This window comes from Platalea leucorodia (assembly GCF_965183815.1).
Source record: "Platalea leucorodia genome assembly, chromosome: 1".
In the NCBI taxonomy this organism is placed as follows: Eukaryota; Metazoa; Chordata; class Aves; order Pelecaniformes; family Threskiornithidae; genus Platalea; species Platalea leucorodia.
Window position 1 is genome coordinate 157,777,287 of NC_138823.1, and position 20,132 is coordinate 157,797,418.

Genomic DNA, 20,132 nt, shown 5'->3' on the forward strand with positions numbered 1-20,132 from the left:
CCTGAAAGTCATGAAACGATAATAAGAAAGAGATTTCTTTCAGAAGACTAGTATAATTTCAAAGCTTAATTTTGATCTTAAATTGGGGAGGGAGGGAGTGGTGGGGTATGTGTGTCTCCCTGAGAGAGAAAGAAGAGAGAGATTTGGGTTTGGTTTTTTACTATGGCTCTCAGTAGCAATGATCTGCTACCTTATTGCAGAAAAGTACCTGCCGTTTGTTCTTCATCTGAATTACTAAAGCTATTCTAATTTAACTTGTAGTGTATATTATCACTGTATAAACCCAACAATAAAGATGAGGAGAGTCATTTGTGTTTATGCCCATAAAAAACCAGGGAACTAGGATAGTGAAAATGGCCTCTGAAATATGCATCCCTCGGACAGTTCATCAGGCTCTCTGGATTGCAGCCGCTGCTTTTGAGGAAAGGGGAACGTGCAATGGACTACAACAAATTCATTCCCAAAGTGGTGTATGTTGTTTATATAAGGCACTCATTTTTTACTCCTGTGACTTGGCACCATCATGTGGCCACTTTGAGTTTGCTCAATTTAAGTAACAATTTACAGAGAAAAATGTTTGCAACAAATTAATTAGAATTTACAAATTGTTTCAGTCTACTTTAGAAGGAGATGGTACATATCTTAAATATATGTTCACTAAATTCTGAACACATTGTCTTCCAATTGTCCTTTTCTTCCCTGAACCTGTGCTCATTTAATCATGGTTTTCCTCATGATCTTTAAATCAGAAGTTGTTAGGCTACAAAAGTTAAAGACATTTTCTGTGGTTGGTCTTGGTCCAAACTTTACCAGTAGTGTACAAAAATCAGAATAATATTGTAGACAACTATCCTCTTCCTCACTACACGAGCTTTGGGAATGATTTTCAGGATTAAACAGGACAGTATTTTCTGTTTTACATCAGAAATCCCAAAGGACCTAGAATTTCAGTAAATCTCACAAGCGTATTGTTTACATAGTTTGATCCAAACAGGTAGTGTACACACCAGGACAACTTGAGTTAGCTAGGTATCCCTTTTGCAAAGTTTCAGGGTCAATATCAGAAGTGAGGTATTATGTGATGCAAATCTGTATTCTGGTATGTTTGCATAATGTTTTTAGGTGGATATAAGTAAGTTTTGCCAAGTGTTAGTGTGTAAAAGGCCCGGAGGTAGAAGGCTCCATACATTCAGGTTGCTTATACAGGGGCACAACTTTATGCTCACCAGACAAAGGATTGCTATCATTTATTTCAGAGCAGAATAATGAGAAACAGCAGCATAATTTATAGGAATATATTTTTAGTATTTTTTTGAAAATATATACATCTAGAGTACTTTCAATAATGAAATACAGTTCATCATCATTTTGAGTACAATAATGTTAAATTTGGTTCTGCCATTTTTGTGATAAAATACATGGTTTCAGCTGAAATACTGTACTGATATTCTTTAAAATATATACAAGTTATATACAAATACAAAGTTACATTACAAATCTTTTAATTGCAGTCAAAAATAATCTAAATATTTTGCAATAATTTGCACACCCAGACAGGTGTACTGTTTCTAAAAAGACTGCAATAAAAGCAAATGTAGTTTTTCGGATTCCTCAGGCTGAGGTAATGCCCACTTCTTCTTTACATATTGAATGTCTATCTGTCCAGATTCTTTGGCCAGCGCAATGCCTAACAATCCGTTTGTTTTTTCTGGTTCTCCCAGTAGAGCCATAGTTAGAACACTGAAATCAAAAGAATGGGGGAGTGTTTTTAACTGAGGCAAAATTAATAAAAATATGTGTTTTCAAATGTGTTTTTAACTACTTATAGTTAACTAAATGATTCCTTTTTTCTGCTTATCACAGTGTGATATTCCTCGCTATTTCAAGTCCCAGCATGCTCTTTAGCTTTTCACCAGTTGCAATCATTTAATGTAAACATAACAGGCAATTCTTCCTCCATTCACAGATTCCATCATCAATTTCTAATCATGACTTAAAAATTATTTCAGCCTTGTAAAAATGAACTATTTTTTATGGTATTTTCCAGTACAGTGTAGCAACTTTGAAAATTATATTATTTTCTCCCAAAACTAGCAGCACTTTGCTATAGTTTACAAGGCTGTAAGGAAAACTTCTAGCTAGAGGGATATTCACCAAGACTAACTTAAGCCTAGGGAAGACAGAGTCTCCCAGTAGGGCTCCCATCAGGGAGGAAAGAGAATCCTCAAGACTGTAATTCAGACAGGCTAAATTAAACTCCTTTTCTGCAGCAATCTACAGAATGCCCAGATCTCTCCACGGACTACAGAACAGTATTGTGAGTCTTGGTGAATATGTGCTAGCCAAAACCAGTCTTGTTTACTTTGTGACAATGAACACTTTCTTTATATTAGTAACCATACTATATAAAAGCGTTTTAAAATGTTGTCCAACATCTTGCCTATTTTAGGGGTTGATCCTGATCCAGCAAAGCTATCTTTGAACTTAAGCAGTCCAGTGATTTTAGTGGGAACAAAACTGTTCTCTTCATACAAAGAGTAACTGCTCCATGTACGGACATCTGTCCCAACTGATAACACTATAACTGATTTTGATTTATACCAACATTATTTCTCCTTTATCAGACTGTATAAAATAATAAGTAAATAAGGATAAACTAAAATTTAGCTCACTATCATCTCTTTCCACACCTCCAACAGTTTAAAAAATACAGTCAGAAAAGCAAATTCTAATGAACATTTAATGTGAAGCAAAAAAACCAATCCATACTCTAATCAAAATGAAGATGACAATAATATTAATATTTTGTTAAAAGTAGAGTAATGTAATGTACTTACTTCTCTGATGGAATAGTCTCCTTTGCCACAGGGAACAAATCATTTTCCAGAAGATCCCAAATGTAAATATTAGATGATGCATCCAGGACAAAAAACACAGCGGGTCTTGTTAAAGCCCACTGCAGGGCAACAATTGGCTGGCCATTTGTGCTGTCATTCCACTGCATGAGGGGATACTCTGACGTCATTCCGTGCAATCTAATACTTCCATCTGAACAGCCAACCTATGTCATCGTCAAAAAGAAAATAATTTCTGGGAACAGAACAAACTAAGCAGGATAAAAACAATTCAATTCTTGGGAATATCAAGCATATAAATAAAATTAGTTATCTGGCTCAAGTGGCCCATCTCTCATATCTCAGTCTATGGACTATCCAGATTTTAACTTTTAATGTAATTTTGAGTTCAAAACAAGTACTCTGTACTGAGCATACTAGAGTAATCCAACCCACTGACCCCAGGATGAAGTCCTAATTTCCTGTTTTGAAAAAAGTTCTCAAACTGTCAACTGCACTAATACTATGATCGAGCACATCTTGACAGTAGTCTGAATCGGAGCAAGGTCAGAGCCTAGAGACTAATTCAGAGTTAGTGACACATGTAATCTGTAAAACCAAGAACAGCTTTCAGTAGGACAGGCTGTGCTAACAGTATAATGATATTAAATGGATTCATAATGAACAACTAAATCCAAAGACAGGCAGATATCACCGCTTCCAGATATTTTCTTATAACCTTTGTCTTGCCTAGTATAACATTTACAAGTTTGCTCTAACCCAGGTACAAAAGAAACTATTCTATGAAAAGAGAAAATAACTTATTGTTACTACCCTGGGCCACCTCTACATCAGGAAGACTTCTTAGAATTTTCAAATTATGATGACTTTTTACAGTGACTCTGCAAATTGTGCTTACATTTAAAAGGACTGCAGATACAAAGTTGTAGAAGTCAGTATCACTCTAAATAAATACCTTTGGGAAAAAGGTAAGAACATCCACACTGGTAAAAGGAAGTTCTGTCTGTGCAGTGGTGACACAAAATACGTACGCTGTAGCCAAACCCATTAACTTTATACCTTAGGCAATCCCAATGAAGTCATGTAAATCATGGCAAATTTAGAAAGAAAGCATTTTTAAGAGAGAATCAAGTACAAATATATATGCAAGGATAAGCAGATGGAAAATCCTACCAAAGTTAGATTCAACTTGCATTGAACAAACTTTCACAAGGGAGACAAACAAGAACAGTGGGTGTGTCAATATGAACTGCTGAGGGCAGATTTGAACATACCTGACCACACGGTACACTGCCACTCTGCTGGTGCGGAAAGGAAAGGAAAGCAGGGAACGCCCAGACCTGCCCCACACACCCTTATTTCACAGCAATACAGGTATTTTGTCTCTAAAATGTCACTAAGCGATGTATGACAAGAGTGACAAACAGCTGAGGCTTCATTAACACCAGAAGACCTGCTTGCAGTGCTGAATTTCAGTAAAAACAAAGAATAAGTTTTAAGGCTGAAGTGAGATTGCCATTTGTTTCTGTGAGCCAGATGGTCCACCTTTTACATAAGCAAAGTTTGAACACCAGGACACGAGATTTGTTGTCACCCTTCATGGCAGATCAGAGTTAGTGAAGTAAATCAACTATTACATCTAGTTAAATACGTCTAATTAGAAATCCTCCCTCAGCAAGTAATTAAAAAATGAAACTTATATTATATTAAAATGTTTTCGTACCAAAAACAGTGGCTTTCCAAAAGGGAAGAAATCAATTGCATTGATGCTTATTGATCTCAGTCTGCTCCCCTGAGGTCTGAATAGCTTTGGAAGAACTTTTAAATCATGTCTCGTACCGTGGCCTACCAGCCCCTACAAACGACATACAAAAAATGAATTAAAGAAAACAAAACAAAATTTGCATTATCAGTATTACAAGAAAAAGTTAAATAATGCACAGAGCTATTGCCTTAAAAGATCCTTAACAGCTAATGAATTTTAATAGCTAACAGATTTTAATAATATTATAAATTTTAATATACAGTTATAATACACAATTATAAATTTTATACAATTTTATATACAATTATAAATTTTATATACAGTCTGGTAAAAATCCAAGTAAATGGGGCAGCTTCCAAAACAAAAAATAACAATGAGATTAATTTCAGCACATTACTCACAATGTTTGTTCCAACAATGAAATGATTAGGATTAGAACACAGAAATTTAATAGTCAGTGTCTGGGGCAGTCTCTGGCACACATCCTTTGGGAAAAGGCTAGGAAAAACGTACAGGTAAAAGATGACATAAATACAGGAAGTTGTCTCTTAAAGCTATGCAAGTACATACAGAAACTCTTGATCTAAAATGTCTACGACTAGCTCTAGGAAAAGTGTATATTAAAAAACCCCCAAACAACTAATGAAAATATTGTTAAATATATCTTACATAACAGCAAATTAATAAAGTACAGGAAAAATTAGCTTTGTGAGCTACACATGTAAAATCTAAATGCCCCTGTTTTCTTACCTGTTATTCAATTCCATAGTAGAGCTATGTACTAACTTCACTTTCCCTCCAGGAATTAAACCTAAAATTACATAAAATAATTATTTAAACTGATTTAAGCACTTTCCATTAAGAAAGTGCTATCATCAAATTATAACCTAAACTAATAAGTAAAAAGATACTTCATAATTAAATTGTTCATTTTAGGTATAGCTTTTGATATATAAGAATCTTACATCATTTAGAACTATTTACTTCAGAATTCAAATCTGAAGAGTTGTAATCTTTGACAGAAATCAAAGAGAGAGGGCAGAGAAAGGGAAACATGATTATATATTTTAGTTTTACAGTATGCATATAACATCCTGTAATATCACTCTATAAAAACCAATTCTATCAATGGTGAAAACGCACATTTACGTCACTTGGATCTTTGACAATGAATTATAGTAATGAGAGACTGTCATAATGCTTTCATAAAGTAGGTCTATGTTATTAGAGAATAACATAAATAATTCAAATCCTTCAAACTCAAGAATTTTTTGAAAAGGAAAAACATGAATGCTGGTGGCAGTGAAACTGTGTCAACACATGACCACAGCTTTAAAATGTACCTCTCCACAGAAATAATACCCAACTTCAGCAGCTTAATATAGCCAGACATTGCACACAAGCTTATAAATTAGAAAACTGAACAAAAATTCTAGTTTGTTAGCATGACTTCATTGTTTACACATATATTTTAAAATTGTTTTTAATCACAGCCTTTTCCAGTTAGGTAAGTATGTAAGTCGAAACTTGTTCAAAGAACAAAAAATACAATTTTCTTCATTCACATAACTCAAAAAGGCCTGAATGGACTTTGTTCTTTACTTTTTTCATGGAAACTTTTTTCTCACGCTAAATTAAGTACCTTACCTAAAAGAGAACTTTCAGGACAAGTATCAAAACGGAGATAAAGGCAACAACAAAAGCATTATAACAGATTTGGTTAAAACTAAGGAAAGAACAGGAGGATTGAGAAGGACATGAAATCTCATATTCTTTGAAAAAAAGCTGTTGAGGACACAGAAATCTGCTTTGACATGATAAGAAATGCAGTTGTCTGTGGTGGCAATTACCAATACAGAATTAGCAGATGAGATTCAGATAGCAGTGAAAATAACTCTCATGATACCTAACCAATAATCCCAAATATCAGATATATGTCCTATTCAGAATGAATCTTTTCCTCAGTAATTTTGCCTTCTTCTAAACTATTTTTTGTCATCACTGACTCTTCCTTGCTCTTCTAACTTCATAATCTCAAAACTCAAGCACTTTATTCTACCTCTAATGTACAGTACTCACCTAAATCAGTTTGTGAACCAGCTAAATCCACTTTTTGTAATTCAACAACTACCTGAAAAGTCAATATTTAACATTAATAAGCAATAAATATTTACCAGACTTTGAAGTTTTTTAACTAGTTGTAATAATGTATGACATAACTCTAAAGGAACGTTTAGATAGGTAGGTCTAACATTACAATGATTACAGGTAGATTCTCTATGCCCTGTCAATATCTGCAATGCTAAAAATAGCTTCACATGCCTGCTGGATGCTCCCTGCTGGAAAGTAAAATATGGGAAGTTACATTCTACACGTAATCACTAGTTGGCATATTGTTGGTTTGGTCAGTCACAAAAAAACCACCCTAAACTCCTAAATAAGGAATTGTAACACATTTCCTGTGCTTTTCACTATTCATGAAATAGAAAGGGTAGATCATTTGGCCTGAATCTGTTGCTACTAAAGGTACTTAGAGCTTTAAGGGACTTAACTAGTGATACAGAAGGGAAATACTTTTATCCCCTTATTATTCACTGAGCCATTCAGTTCCTCAAGTAAGATCAATTCAGACGCAAACAACAGGTTCAGCAGCTGGGCCAAAGCTGCATCAGAAAAAGATCGAAAACATCCGATAGAAAGAAGAGTTGTCAGAACAGTAATTAAAAGCAACAAACCTGGTGCTTACCTGCCCGTCATATTTTAGGCAGGGTAATCCTATCCACAGATTTTCATATTTTGCTTCTTGAACATTTATTTTATATAAATTATGAATGTCGTTTCTCACATACATTCAACACAGTCTCTAACACCACCGTGATTCAAATAAAATAAAGTAGGTGGATGAAAGAGGACTGAGGTCTATTATTCAATTAATAGAAATATGTGAACATATTCCTATGAAGCAGAACTACTGATTGCGTGTTTTCATGAATTCATATACCTGTTAATAGTTTTGCGTAGGGATAACATCATGGCATTAGGGAGCCAAGTCAAAAATTTTGAGAATTCCAACAGAATGGCTAGTGTTGCTGTAATTTTCAGGGAGGAAATCCTCATCAGAAATCCTGGATTTGGGTTGCTATATTTGAAGAAGTACTTTATTATTCCAACATGTGATATTCTCTCTTTTCATACATATATTACTCACCCACATATTGAGGATTCCGTTTTCATCCATTGACGCTATCTGAAATGGAGGGCCTGACATTTCTATGGAAGGAATAGTAACAATTTATACTCATACACCGACCTTCATCCTGAACAATATCAAAGGATTTAAAACATTTCCTAAGTTAATACATTCTCTGAAACTTTTATGATCCTCTCAGCTGCATAAAAAGGGAAAGTGCCCTAATTCTACCAAAGAAGAAAAAGGCATAAAACTAGTATGTTCAGTTTGTCCTACAAGACAGGCAGATGTTCTCTGTCTGCATCTTTTAAAATGTCCGGATTCTGCATGGACTTCAGAACAGAACATAAAGTGCAATAGATGAAATCTTGTAAAACCTGCACTATGTAGCACGTTGCTTTGGACTGCTAGGATTTCAAAGTGAAAATCTGCAATGGAAGTAGTAATGTCTCCGGCATGAGGATTAAAGTTTCTTTGCAAAGGCTGGTCATAAGAAAATGAGGCAAAAGGCACAGGAAAAATCACCAAGTGCAGTCACATATTTTAAGTGCTTTCAGATACAAGCAAGTTGCTCCACTTTTTTAGATAGGGTTTTTTTGGATGCTATAGGAGCACTAAGACTCCTCTAAAGGCATTCTGATTTCTTTAAAGACATTACAGAAGCACAAAGACTTCTCTAAAGGCAGTTTTTAAGTGATAGCTTGTTTTATCATGGAAGAACAAAATATTGTCTTGGAAACAGACATTATAACAAGCATGCACCCACATCCAATGTGAAACTGCACTGAATGAATGTTACATAAAAATGAGAGCAGAAAATAAACACGAATGTTGTATGCAATTGATGCTACAGACAACTTAAGAGGCAGAATAGAATTATAAACTGGATTTTGGCTATGATATATTGGTTTCACTAGATACCTAAAGAAAGTATCAGACGTATTGATGCTTTGAAGAGCAGCTTACATACCCTCCTGATAAGACAGGCTTGAGAGCCCATAATTCTGATCAGTGTAGAGAGAGGTCGAGACAGGTTCCACTGCTAGTATAGGAGAGGTGTGGTTTACTGAGCTTAGAATGCCATCTGTAATTAAGGATAATGAAAGGTAAACACCATATTATTTTTACATAAACAACAACAAAACCCTAAGCACTTTTCAGCTTATGGGAAAATGATGATTACAAAGAAAGAATGGCAAATAATAACTTCATAAAGAATTACTTTGTAAAAGTCTCAAATACAATACTGCAAATTGTTTCCTAAATTAACAAGATACTACTAGATAAATCAATGTTTCACCATTTGTATTTAGTTCTCATTTTCAAAATGACTGCTGCACCATTTATGCCACTGTTCCAGACATTGCATTAAAATCTGCCATTTCAGGGTTACCATGAAAAGAATTATATTAATTTCAAGCTCCATAAACAACAGCGGTAGAAATAAAACACTGCTTACTATAGAAAAGACAAAATTGAAGAAAAAATACTCTTACAGAGTATTATTTAACAGAAAGTAACTATGCTGAAACAAACAATTCACCACAAGAAAATATGTATTTCCCTTTAATAACATTTTAAAATAAATGTATACTTAGAGCAATTTCAATATGCATTCTTTGTCAGATACTCTTGATTTCTGAACTTGCTCTGTGCACTGAACTTAATCTCACTTAAGACTAAAGGCATAAAGCTTCCTAAGTATACAGCATTAAAAAATGCTTGCTCATATAAGCAACTACATGAAACTGTATACACACATTTGACTACTAGCCCATTGTGCAACACAAGACCAAGCATCTTTGATCTACTAAAAAAAAATTAAAAGTCTATCAACAACCAAGTAATGTTTAATTTAACATGGCTACTGCAATTAGATACACTTGTGAACAAAAGAGGATTTTGTGCATGTGTGTGGTGGTATTTTCAGAAAAATGGTAATACCTCAGTGTAAGTTAAATGGTAGCACCCACACACAGAAAAAGGAAAAATACATGAAGAAGGACTTATTTTGCAATAATGAAATTATTAAAAAAATATTGCTATGTGTTATGTTTCACTCTAGGGTACAATACAGTGCCAAGAAAAATGGCACCAATTTGTAATTAAGATAGATTGAGAGAATCAAGGCTCAAACTGCTGGTATGTACACCTCATTCCCAAACTCTCAACATACAACTACATACATTGAAAACTTCAATAAGTTTAATTACTTGCTCTTCTATTTAAATTTGCAATGACAAACATTGGTAATAGGCATAGAGATCCATTCATTTCTATCAGATTCATAAAATTGTAATGATCTCATACACCAACTCAAATACAGAGTGAAGTACTTTGGATTGCCTCTTCTAGTATGTCATCTATATGCCCTACATAAACTTCTGTAACTTTTGAATTTGTTGTCCATGGATTATAAGAAGATTTACAAAAGCCTATGTTATTTTGATCATACACTAAGGAATCAGAAGTGTAGCAAAAAAAAAAAGAAATGCAACGACAAGAAAATGTCAAAGGATGAAAGGACATCACCCCCAAGCACTTCTGAAAAGTAAACTTTCTTCTGGCTTCCCAATACATATGCAACACTAATTTAGGCCATATCCAAACAATGCAACAAATTAATTCCATGTTATTTTTTGTAGCTGTGCTTCTCTGCCATTAAGAACCTGGAAAGAGCATGCTATAGCTCCCAGTTGGCCCCAGTGCTAGAGATTTTGCTCATGTGACAAGCTGGATGACAGAAAAATATATGTCCAGATTTTGCTCTAACATGCAATTGATACATTTCTAGATATATCGAACCAGAGAGCTTTTGGGCCGCAAAATTTAGACACAGCTTCAGAATCCCTTCAACAAAAGACTACAAGTAACTGACTGCTGACTACGGAAGTTAGAATTCAACTTACTCCATTATATAGATCACCTCTGACATTTAGCCTTCTTACACTACTTGTTTCCAATTATGTGATCCCCAAAATTGTTCATATACACTGAACCAATAGTATCATAAAAAGACAGTTGTATATGTAATGAAAATATGAGAAATGCCTAGATCTTACATTGCTACAATAATTGATAAATTGGCAATAAAAATACACAATCCTGACTCAACTTTTAGTGTATCTAGATAGAATCCAGAAGTGATAAAGTTACTTAAGTGGAATTTTAGAAATACATAAGCGTGAGATTCAGACCAAAGATTAAGACACTTAAAATGGTATCTACATATAAGATGGCTGTATAATATCTGCAAGTGAACTAAATCTAATCAAAACAATCAATCCAGCTAACCATATACAGATAGCTACATTAGGATGAGATGAACAGCTCTCTAGATCCCACAGAGTAGCACTGTACTGATTCTAACAGAGGTTATGCACGTATACACTTGGATACATATCTTGAATGCAACCTTATGGAAACATCAAGACCTAGGGGACAATTTGTACAGATTGTAACCTTAAAATGACATTTGAAAAAACATGTTTTACAGTCCTAAATTACTTTGATTATTTTAAATACATCTTAATATGTGTGTTTAATGTAAGTTATATTAAGGGAGATAGATGATGAAAATTGACTAAACTAATGATTTCAGATGAGGCAGTAGTTGAGTAGTCCATTTTAATATTACCATGCTCCTTAGGTTCTACATCTGGTCCACCTCTCTCTTCTCACTGCTTGATACATATTGAGCTGCCTTAAATTTCTTTACAGCTATTATTGAATGGCAAATTTTACTAGACTAAATATAATCTCTGAACTGGCTAAACTAGGCTACTGAGAAAGAGTGTTCTTAGCAGAATCAGTAGTAGAATTGCTTCTCTGCCCACAAAATGACTAATCAGAATGCATAGATACTAACCAGTGGAAAACGTTGGAACTCTAAATGTCCAGTCGGTGTCACTGATCGTCATATGAGGGTGCATTCTTGAGTCTTCCCGAAGATCCCACACCAACAATGAACCATCTATTGTTCCAGCAAAAACTAATGTTGTTTTATTGGGACTAAAGCAGCAACATACCACCTGTTAAGCAGTAAAAATACGCATGGTTGATATGATAAAGGCCAATGATGTGATAAGCCTGAAATATGTTTGTTCTTCCTAGGCACACAAATCCAGAAAAGACAGATTACAGGTGTTTGTGGCAGAAGAACAATTTATTTAAAATGGAAGTAGGATACAAGACTTTCGGTAGGCCTTCCCTTTTCAAGACAATTGTTGTGTATCTTCATCTACTACCACAAAGCTGAAGGGGGTGATCCAACTGTATGATAGTGATGGGTAGAGAGAAGTCCTGACAACATCTGAACCAGCTGTTTTACTTCCATTCACTCTTCAACCACGAAATAGAATCAAAATTTAAAAAAAAAAAAAAACAACAAACAATCCACTATGGCCATCACTACATTCTAGTACTGGAGCACAAAACGGAATGACGGTAGTGTTTTGCTCAGTAGGCTCAAACATGTATCTCAAAAGATAATATACCTTGCAGCAAGACAAGAAAACAAAATACACATAATAAAGCCATTTATTCAATGTGCAGCTATACAACGTTATTAAAATGTACCTCTGAGTCACATGTTAAAACTTTCTGAGGACTGGAGGGCTGCCAGATGTTCCAAACGCATATGATACTCTTTCTGTTCAGTAAAACACCACCTGCCTTTTCAGGTAATCCATGAACAGAAAGTAGCGACTGCCTCTGAACTTGAGAGACATATAGGCAGGATATTTTTCGGTCTAAACCATTAAAAAAAAAATCAAGAAAGAAAAGAAATAAATAAAAAAGTAAACTCACTGCAGATGAAAAAGCATATTTAGCTGCTATAGCAACAACCGGAGAAGCTAAGACGTAATTATGAAGAATATTTCTATTAACAGTGGGTGGCTTTTGATGCTATACAAGAAAAAAGGAGAGACTAGAGAAGGAATCCAAAAAATCAGAAGCAAGTAGAAAGCAAAAAGGAAGAGAGCCAGGAAGTTAATAGAGTAATTATTCTGGGCATAAGCAAGCCAATCTGATCTGACGTCAATACATACACTGAAAATTAAGCTAAGTCTCAAAACACGAAACAGCACAGGCCAGGCTTTTTCTGCTACATCTCATGTGTTCATGTTAGAATATGTATGGTTTTGTGTTATAATAGGTCTTCCTAACATAATTACAGGTGGTTTATTTTTTGATTTTTCCTTTCATCTGAACATCTACTGTTTACATGGGGAAGATACTGCAGGTCAAATATATCAGGCTATATTCTCCCTGTTCAATAACTTTGCTTTACTTGCAACTTTGGCTCTACTGTCAGCATAAAGAGCCTAAATGAAATGACACCTGTTGGGATGGCCTTTCAACAACAGGGGCAAGAAGTTACATCCAGGGCACCCCTATATCAGGCTAATCACTGCCTATATTTCTGGTTTCACAGCAGCTAGGATGCCCTGATGTTCTCTATGTGAAACCAATCTGCACAGAGTTAGAGCAAGATTAGCCCAATTAAAAGAAAAGTGGGCTTTACATCATCTATATATCCTGATATGTGCTGTTTGCACTTCAGTCATGACAAAGAGCGTGGTATTTTGCATAAGGAAGAAGAGTTCACACTGTAATACTAAAAGGTGTAGAATAAAGTTCCCTTACCATGGAGGAATGGCTGGTTAGTATTTAACTGGAAACAGCTATCACTAATAGACAGACTGGTTTGTCGAGATCTTAGTTTCCACCTGGGTTGTGTTGCAACTTGATCTTCCTCTAGCAAAACAGCAATCACCTTTCAAACATAATTACATTTACAGAAATAAAAGGGTCGTCTTATCTTTCAGTTTGCTATTTGTAGCTTTCTAAAGTATGTGGATTAATTTAATAAACCTTTATCAACTCTCTTGTTAATCTTATATCTTTGCAAATACGACTTTACAGACTCTGGTTCCATTCCTTTGCAGAGAGATGAATCTCACTGATAACATGTATTATTTAAGTAATTTATTTAAATTAGTCAGTACAAGTACTGTAAGTGATCTATCACACTGTACACTGATGCAAACAACTCATAAGGGATATTAAGTACATAAGTGTACCTGGCAAGCAGACCGGAGGAAATTTGCTAATCTTTGTGAATCAATTTTAGGTGTTAGAGTTCCATTCACTGACATATCCTGGCTGTTTATGGGACCTAAGAAAAAACAAAACCCAAAACCAAACTTGAAGCTTCAAAAGGGAATCAATTAAGAAAACCGTAAGAACAATGTAATTTTTAAGCAAAAGGAGAGTGTCAGGAGTCAGCTTCTCTTCAGCAGAAATAACAGTACTGAAGAACAAGATCTGTTCGGTAATCATACCTGCTGCCAACAGAAATAGCAATCCAGAAGGAAGAAACTATTTATTTCTGCCATTTATTCTCCACCCCCTCCACAAGGGGATTCAGAGTGCCTATAGCAGTTTGCTGTCGATGCAGCCTGCCACGTTAGAAATTCTGACAATTAGTGGGTTCAAAAGAGAAAGTTTACATGTATACATCCATAAATTAATAAGATTAAAATGTTCTTCACCTCCAGATACAAGGGCACTTTCTCCTGGATGCTGTGTCCATTTCTCCAATGTCTCAACTTTCTCAGTCTGAATGTCTCTCTCAAGATTGTCCTCGTTACACTGAACATATGCCTAAAGTAGAAAGATAAAGTGATCAATATATGGGTGACCCAGCTAAGAATGACAGCACATAACTGAACAGAATTTGAACAGTCATTTTAAAACTGATGTGCTCAACCTCTTCTGTTTGTAAATTCAGACCTAAGCATACTGACACAGACAGTGTCACTATTTTGTGCGTGCACATTTCACCACATTTCGCACAAGACTGCTAGACCTACTGCAAAAATACAGAACGTCTTACATTATGCGTAAACACTAAGCTCAGCATACCTGGGACAATGAGCTACAAACATACAGAAAGTCCTTTAGAACATGGGGAAGGAACATGAGAGAGTCCTCTCTTAACACAGAAAGGAAATGGCCTGTATGGCCTAAAAGTTTTGATATCATTGCTTTATGGTAAAATAAGGCTTAGAGATGAAAAATATTAATTCATTACTTTACTGTCCTATTGGCTTTAGTAACATTCTTTTGTAAGGAAAATTATTTTCCACAACAAGAATCAGCACTTTCAGGACTTAAATATTGCTACATATTTGTTACCCACCTGCTTAGTGTTCATTTTACCAAAATTCCTGATATACATGTCGTACTCATTTACAGGAGGCAAATCCAGTAAAGAAAAACTAACTGAGAAGTCCAGATCAATTAGTGGCAGAAGCTCTGAACTCCGTTTTCTTTAGAGTGAATTACAAAAGAGAAACAAAAAAATGGTTAGGACCAAGTGTTTGGTATTCCAAAAGAAAAACAACCTGATTTTGTACAGTATCAGAGATCTAACAGTCCACTGATCTATGCAAATTGAAGCTGTACCAAAATTAATTGACAGGTAAAAATATATCAATAGAAGTACATATAATAGTGTTGTGAATTCTCATTTAATGTTACACTGAGATAACTATCAGACTTGAAAATGCAATACTGGTTGCAAGTGGCAAATTTACGTGGTTTATTATAAAACAAACCCAAACTTTCAAAGCCTAGCACCACCATCTTGCCTAAATATTCAAAAGCTGATCTGTGATGTAACAGATGAATGTCCCTTTCCTCCTATAGTTAGGATGGTGGCTAATTCTCCTAAATTCATTTTATTAACTTATATCACCTATATGTCTACATGCTTTATAAAGATCATCTATAATACCCCAGTTTTGTTAGACTTATTCAAATGTATTTTGAATTACCTCCATTGGTAACAGACTGCCTGAATTTGTACCTCTTTATATCACCAGGCAAACAAATAAAAATAGCATAAGTCCTAAAATGTATTTTAAATATATATATGAAATTAATTTATTGCTGATTCCTAACCTGTGGACATGAATACTGAGCTCTTCCCCAAAAAGTAGGCCTCCAAAAAACATCAGTTACTGGACTACTGCACTTGATATAAATTGTATAAAAATGAGTACTCAGGACTGAGGTAGATTATATATTTTTCCACTTGTGTTTTTTGTTTAGAATAAGATTAGCACAATGTACAGTATTTGAGATACTTGAATCTCTTTGTCCTATGAAATGCCAAATCTTTACATCTTCCTAAATTCCCTTTCTGGAACAACAGAAAAACTGCCTTATCCAGCTTCCCTCAATTTTTTTACTTTCTGCCTACCTCAATTCTTACTATTTTCATCTTTGCTCCCAAATAATACTGCATTTTGATTCTTAATTGGAAAACAAGTCCATCTTCATATACTGTATCTTACTCTGACAAGGTGCTAAAAACATTTACGTGATGTTACTTCTTATCATCAACTACAAAGAGATTCCTACTGCTCCACTTGTATAGATGTGTGGATAATGAAAACAGTTAATCTTTGCCACAATTTACACAATTATCTATCTACTTTAATGTCATAAAACTGTTAAGATATTATTTTCTTTTAACTGCTTGAATTACATACAGATGTCAGTTTACAAGTTAATTCCATGCTCTTGTTATTGTACAGATTTCTTGGCAATGAGAAAATTTTTGTCATCTTTTCCCTTTCTCTCTCTTGCACTTTCAGGTTTTTTGAAATATACTTAATATAAATACAACCCAGATACAATTATGGACCTGTAGCAATTCCATATCTAAACAGTCTTCTAGATGCATATTCTAGTTGCAATTTCTTCTCAGTAAGATGATTTTTGAAAAGGGAATAGACTAGAGCAACATGAGCTGAAATTGCTCCTCAAATATTTTAGGCTGGGTGTTTCTTTATGCATAGGGACAATTTTCACATCTCCTTTTTGCTACTGAATGACATCTGTTGCATTTTCTTACCTACATTTTTATTTTTACTTCTACTTCCTAATACACCACCTCTTCACAAACATTGTGGCACAGATTGCTGAGATCTAATTCAAACGCGTGAAAGTTACTTCCTAGTTACAAATCTTAATGATACAGACAGACAAATCCTTAAAATAAACTAATAAGCCTCATATTAATACTTACAACTCCAAAGTGCCACAGCTCATTTATGGGATGCTTTCAGTGTATTTACTGGTAGCAGTGTATTTTCACAGCATTAAATTCCACAAACCCTTTCTCTGTCCATGAAAATGCTAGTTATCTTCACAGGCTATATATGTTGTTAGCACGTACACAAAGTTATATACATAGTCATAATCAGTCATCGTATATAATCAGTAGAGGCTGACAAACACTTCAGAAGGCAATTCTTCAGAGAGAGACCTTCCTGAATTTCCTAATCTGTCTCCACTGCCTAGACAGAAAGCCTAGACAATGAACTCCTGTAAAATTTGGGCGTATAAATTTAGGCAAGGTGAATGAGATGGACTAGACAATAAAATCTCCCTTATGTGAACATTAGCCACTGATGTGCAGCCACGAAGCAGTGGAATCTAGTATTAGCAATAAAATTTAATATTCTTGCTTTACGTTTCCGATTGATGTAACAGAAAATTGGAGATATATACAGTGCTTCAGATAAATCTGGAGCTCCTGGCAAGTTCCACAAGAAACAGGCATCAATTTGTTTCTTTAATACAGAGCTGTCTTCAATGTCTCAAATCTAGATCAATTTTAGATCAGTAATAACATGTTTTTACACCAACTGGTGTTATCCCTGAAAGGGAACATGCTATTTCGGCAACAGTGTGTACCATACAGAGTCTTGATTATTTCAAGAAATTACAGTTCTGCAGAGCCCTTAGAGCAGCTAAAAGGCTTGCTCTTTAGTACCATAAGTCAATATCTAATTAAGTGACTGAAGAATCATACAAAGAAACGACGATCTTGGCAACTTATTCTGTAATAAAATGATACACAGAAACTGATGCATAGATAAATTTCTGTCATAAAATGACACGTAGCAAAGCCTGTAAATTATATTTACTTAAGAACTAATTACTGTTAGCTTACAAAATAATATTTTACTCTAAAAGCCTCAACTTTATAAACTTCACATCTTTCAAATACAATGAAAAAAAATACATCTCACACAGTGAGTTGCCATTTTGTGTGGGTTATTTAAAATACACTTACTTCTGCTTACTAGCCATACTTCGGCTATTTTGTCGTTGGTTTGCCATTTGAAAATCCATGAATATTCCACAAAAAGAGTTTCTGACAGAAGGGTATTGCCTTTCTGTGATATTACAAAACATTGTTAGTGTTATAATTCACACTTTACAGTGCATTAAAATGTAAAGTAGTAAGTCTAAAAAGCAACAGAATTATTATGACCCAGCTACTAAAAGTTACTAGGTTGCACATTACACAACGTGTTCTAGCACAGTTATCAGTACAATAAGCTTCTTAACTTCAGTAATGGGCCAGCATTTTTCCCTTATTATGGTCCTTTACCAATCAATTCAAAATGACTGACTACTGTAATTTTTATTTTAGAAGACTATGATGCAGAAAGTGCCTCTTTTTCTCCTGCCATTAGCAGGTCCCCTGTTCCCCTGTGTACAGTAAAACACTCTGACCAATTCTAAAAATCATCAAATTCACGCAGACTACCCCACGTGCATGCTACACCTCTGAATAAGAATTCATCACTACAGCTAGTGTAGATCCTCAGCAACACAAGCTTAACTGATGCCCTTGGATGAATAAGCAAAACATTGAAAACTGTCGCTTTAAAAGGCACAGTTAATGGAACAACTACAATATCTGATGTCATGTCAATTTTACTCCCTTTCCTGGCTAGGTGGTAGCTAACTGACCTTAATATCCAACTTCCAGCCAGGACCAGTGGTGTTTCACTTCTTCAGAGGAAGACTGCCTTTTTAGGTAATACTTGTAAAATGCTTTTAAACTTCTAAAAATCATTACCAGAATGAGCAACAACCATTTTAATGAAATGAGATCAAAACTTCATCAAGAGAATGTTGTGTAATTTTCAATAAAGCACTAAGTGCTACAATTCAGAATTTAAAAATCTGATTCTATATTAGAATTCCATCCTGTTCATTAGATCTATAGCATTAATGGAAATCTTTTATTGATTGTATTGTTTATAAGAAAAATAATAATAATTGCATAAATCTTCTGCAAGAAGAAATTCATATGACAGTATACTGATTCTGACTTGCAATGACTACTTAAACGAAAATCTATTGATACTGTAAAGACTTACAGAAACTCCATGCTATTCTTCTGTGACTGTACTAACTTTGCACAAACTAGAGTAAAAAGCTGTTTAAGATTCTTTTGCACAATGATTCTATACTGCCGTTCGCATGAGTGGAGAGTTCAAAGGGGAACCACAGCTGTAGTTAGTTAAATAAGTAGATCTGGCACTCACAGGTATCAGATCAACTGAATGCAAGACAACAATTCACATTTCAGAAAAAAACCTGCATTTTAAAAGTGTTATAGAACTATATATTTAAGTAGTGTCTGTATTTCTCTCGCCTTCCCACCCACAGCAGTGGCTTCAAATTTGCTTAAAAGAAAAAGGCGAATTAATGTCACCGGAAGCCCCAAACTGTTCTAGCACTCCTCCAGTTTTCAAAATCCAGACTCTCATATCCTCCTCTTACCCAAAATAAGACATATTAAATGTCAGTCTGTAAATTTTTATACTTCACATTTTCAATGATTAGTAATGCCTCTGAATCATTCTTTAGCAATGTGAAAGTTACAGTACTTACTTACCCACAAACCTAAGTGACTCATCCAGAGGACCAGATTTCTGCCTTTAGGCAGACTTGTAGAAAAAGTGGCTTGTTTACTCCTAAGTTGTATGTGTTACTCATACATTTAATAAAAGAAGACTGGTATTTAGTCACATACCTGTGATTGGTTCCTTTTTTTCATTTTCAGTTTTCTTTGGCAGTGAAGTATAAATTCTATCATTTTCTGCACTAATTGCTCTTTGAATTTCTTCAATTTCTGATGTTCTGGAAAATGGAATCTCTCTTACGTTTTCTTCTGCATCTCTTTCTTCACCACTTTTGTCTTCATCATCATCAAAATCATCTTCATAATCCTTTAAAAGTAACAGGACTTTCAATAACTAATAAACATGGATTATAGATGTATCTTTCAAGATCTTTTTAAGAAATTATAAAATGCTGTCAAAATAGAAATCAAATTCTCATACAGATGGCTATAAATCCTCTGACTGAAAGGCATTTTAAAATAACTGTTTGATAGAAAGAAAATGGCATGTCTTGATTGTGCGGTAATTTTAATCAAGAG

At 34.6% G+C, this 20,132-nt stretch overlaps 1 protein-coding gene across 1 annotated transcript in view; it reads right to left on the reverse strand.

The window, feature by feature from the left end:
* Positions 1 to 1,568: 1,568 nt before the first annotated feature.
* DYNC2I1 (dynein 2 intermediate chain 1) overlaps positions 1,569 to 20,132 on the reverse strand; it is a gene marked incomplete at both ends in the record, with an annotated part of 34,310 nt that continues 15,746 nt past the window's right edge. The window contains 16 exons of the mRNA XM_082306634.1: positions 1,569 to 1,740; positions 2,838 to 3,061; positions 4,579 to 4,710; positions 5,022 to 5,118; positions 5,371 to 5,431; positions 6,700 to 6,751; positions 7,829 to 7,890; positions 8,781 to 8,894; positions 11,679 to 11,841; positions 12,389 to 12,561; positions 13,460 to 13,589; positions 13,897 to 13,991; positions 14,368 to 14,479; positions 15,018 to 15,147; positions 17,967 to 18,069; positions 19,725 to 19,920. Coding sequence (XP_082162760.1) covers positions 1,569 to 1,740; positions 2,838 to 3,061; positions 4,579 to 4,710; positions 5,022 to 5,118; positions 5,371 to 5,431; positions 6,700 to 6,751; positions 7,829 to 7,890; positions 8,781 to 8,894; positions 11,679 to 11,841; positions 12,389 to 12,561; positions 13,460 to 13,589; positions 13,897 to 13,991; positions 14,368 to 14,479; positions 15,018 to 15,147; positions 17,967 to 18,069; positions 19,725 to 19,920 — 2,016 coding nt within the window. The remainder of the gene's footprint in view (positions 1,741 to 2,837; positions 3,062 to 4,578; positions 4,711 to 5,021; positions 5,119 to 5,370; positions 5,432 to 6,699; positions 6,752 to 7,828; positions 7,891 to 8,780; positions 8,895 to 11,678; positions 11,842 to 12,388; positions 12,562 to 13,459; positions 13,590 to 13,896; positions 13,992 to 14,367; positions 14,480 to 15,017; positions 15,148 to 17,966; positions 18,070 to 19,724; positions 19,921 to 20,132) is intronic.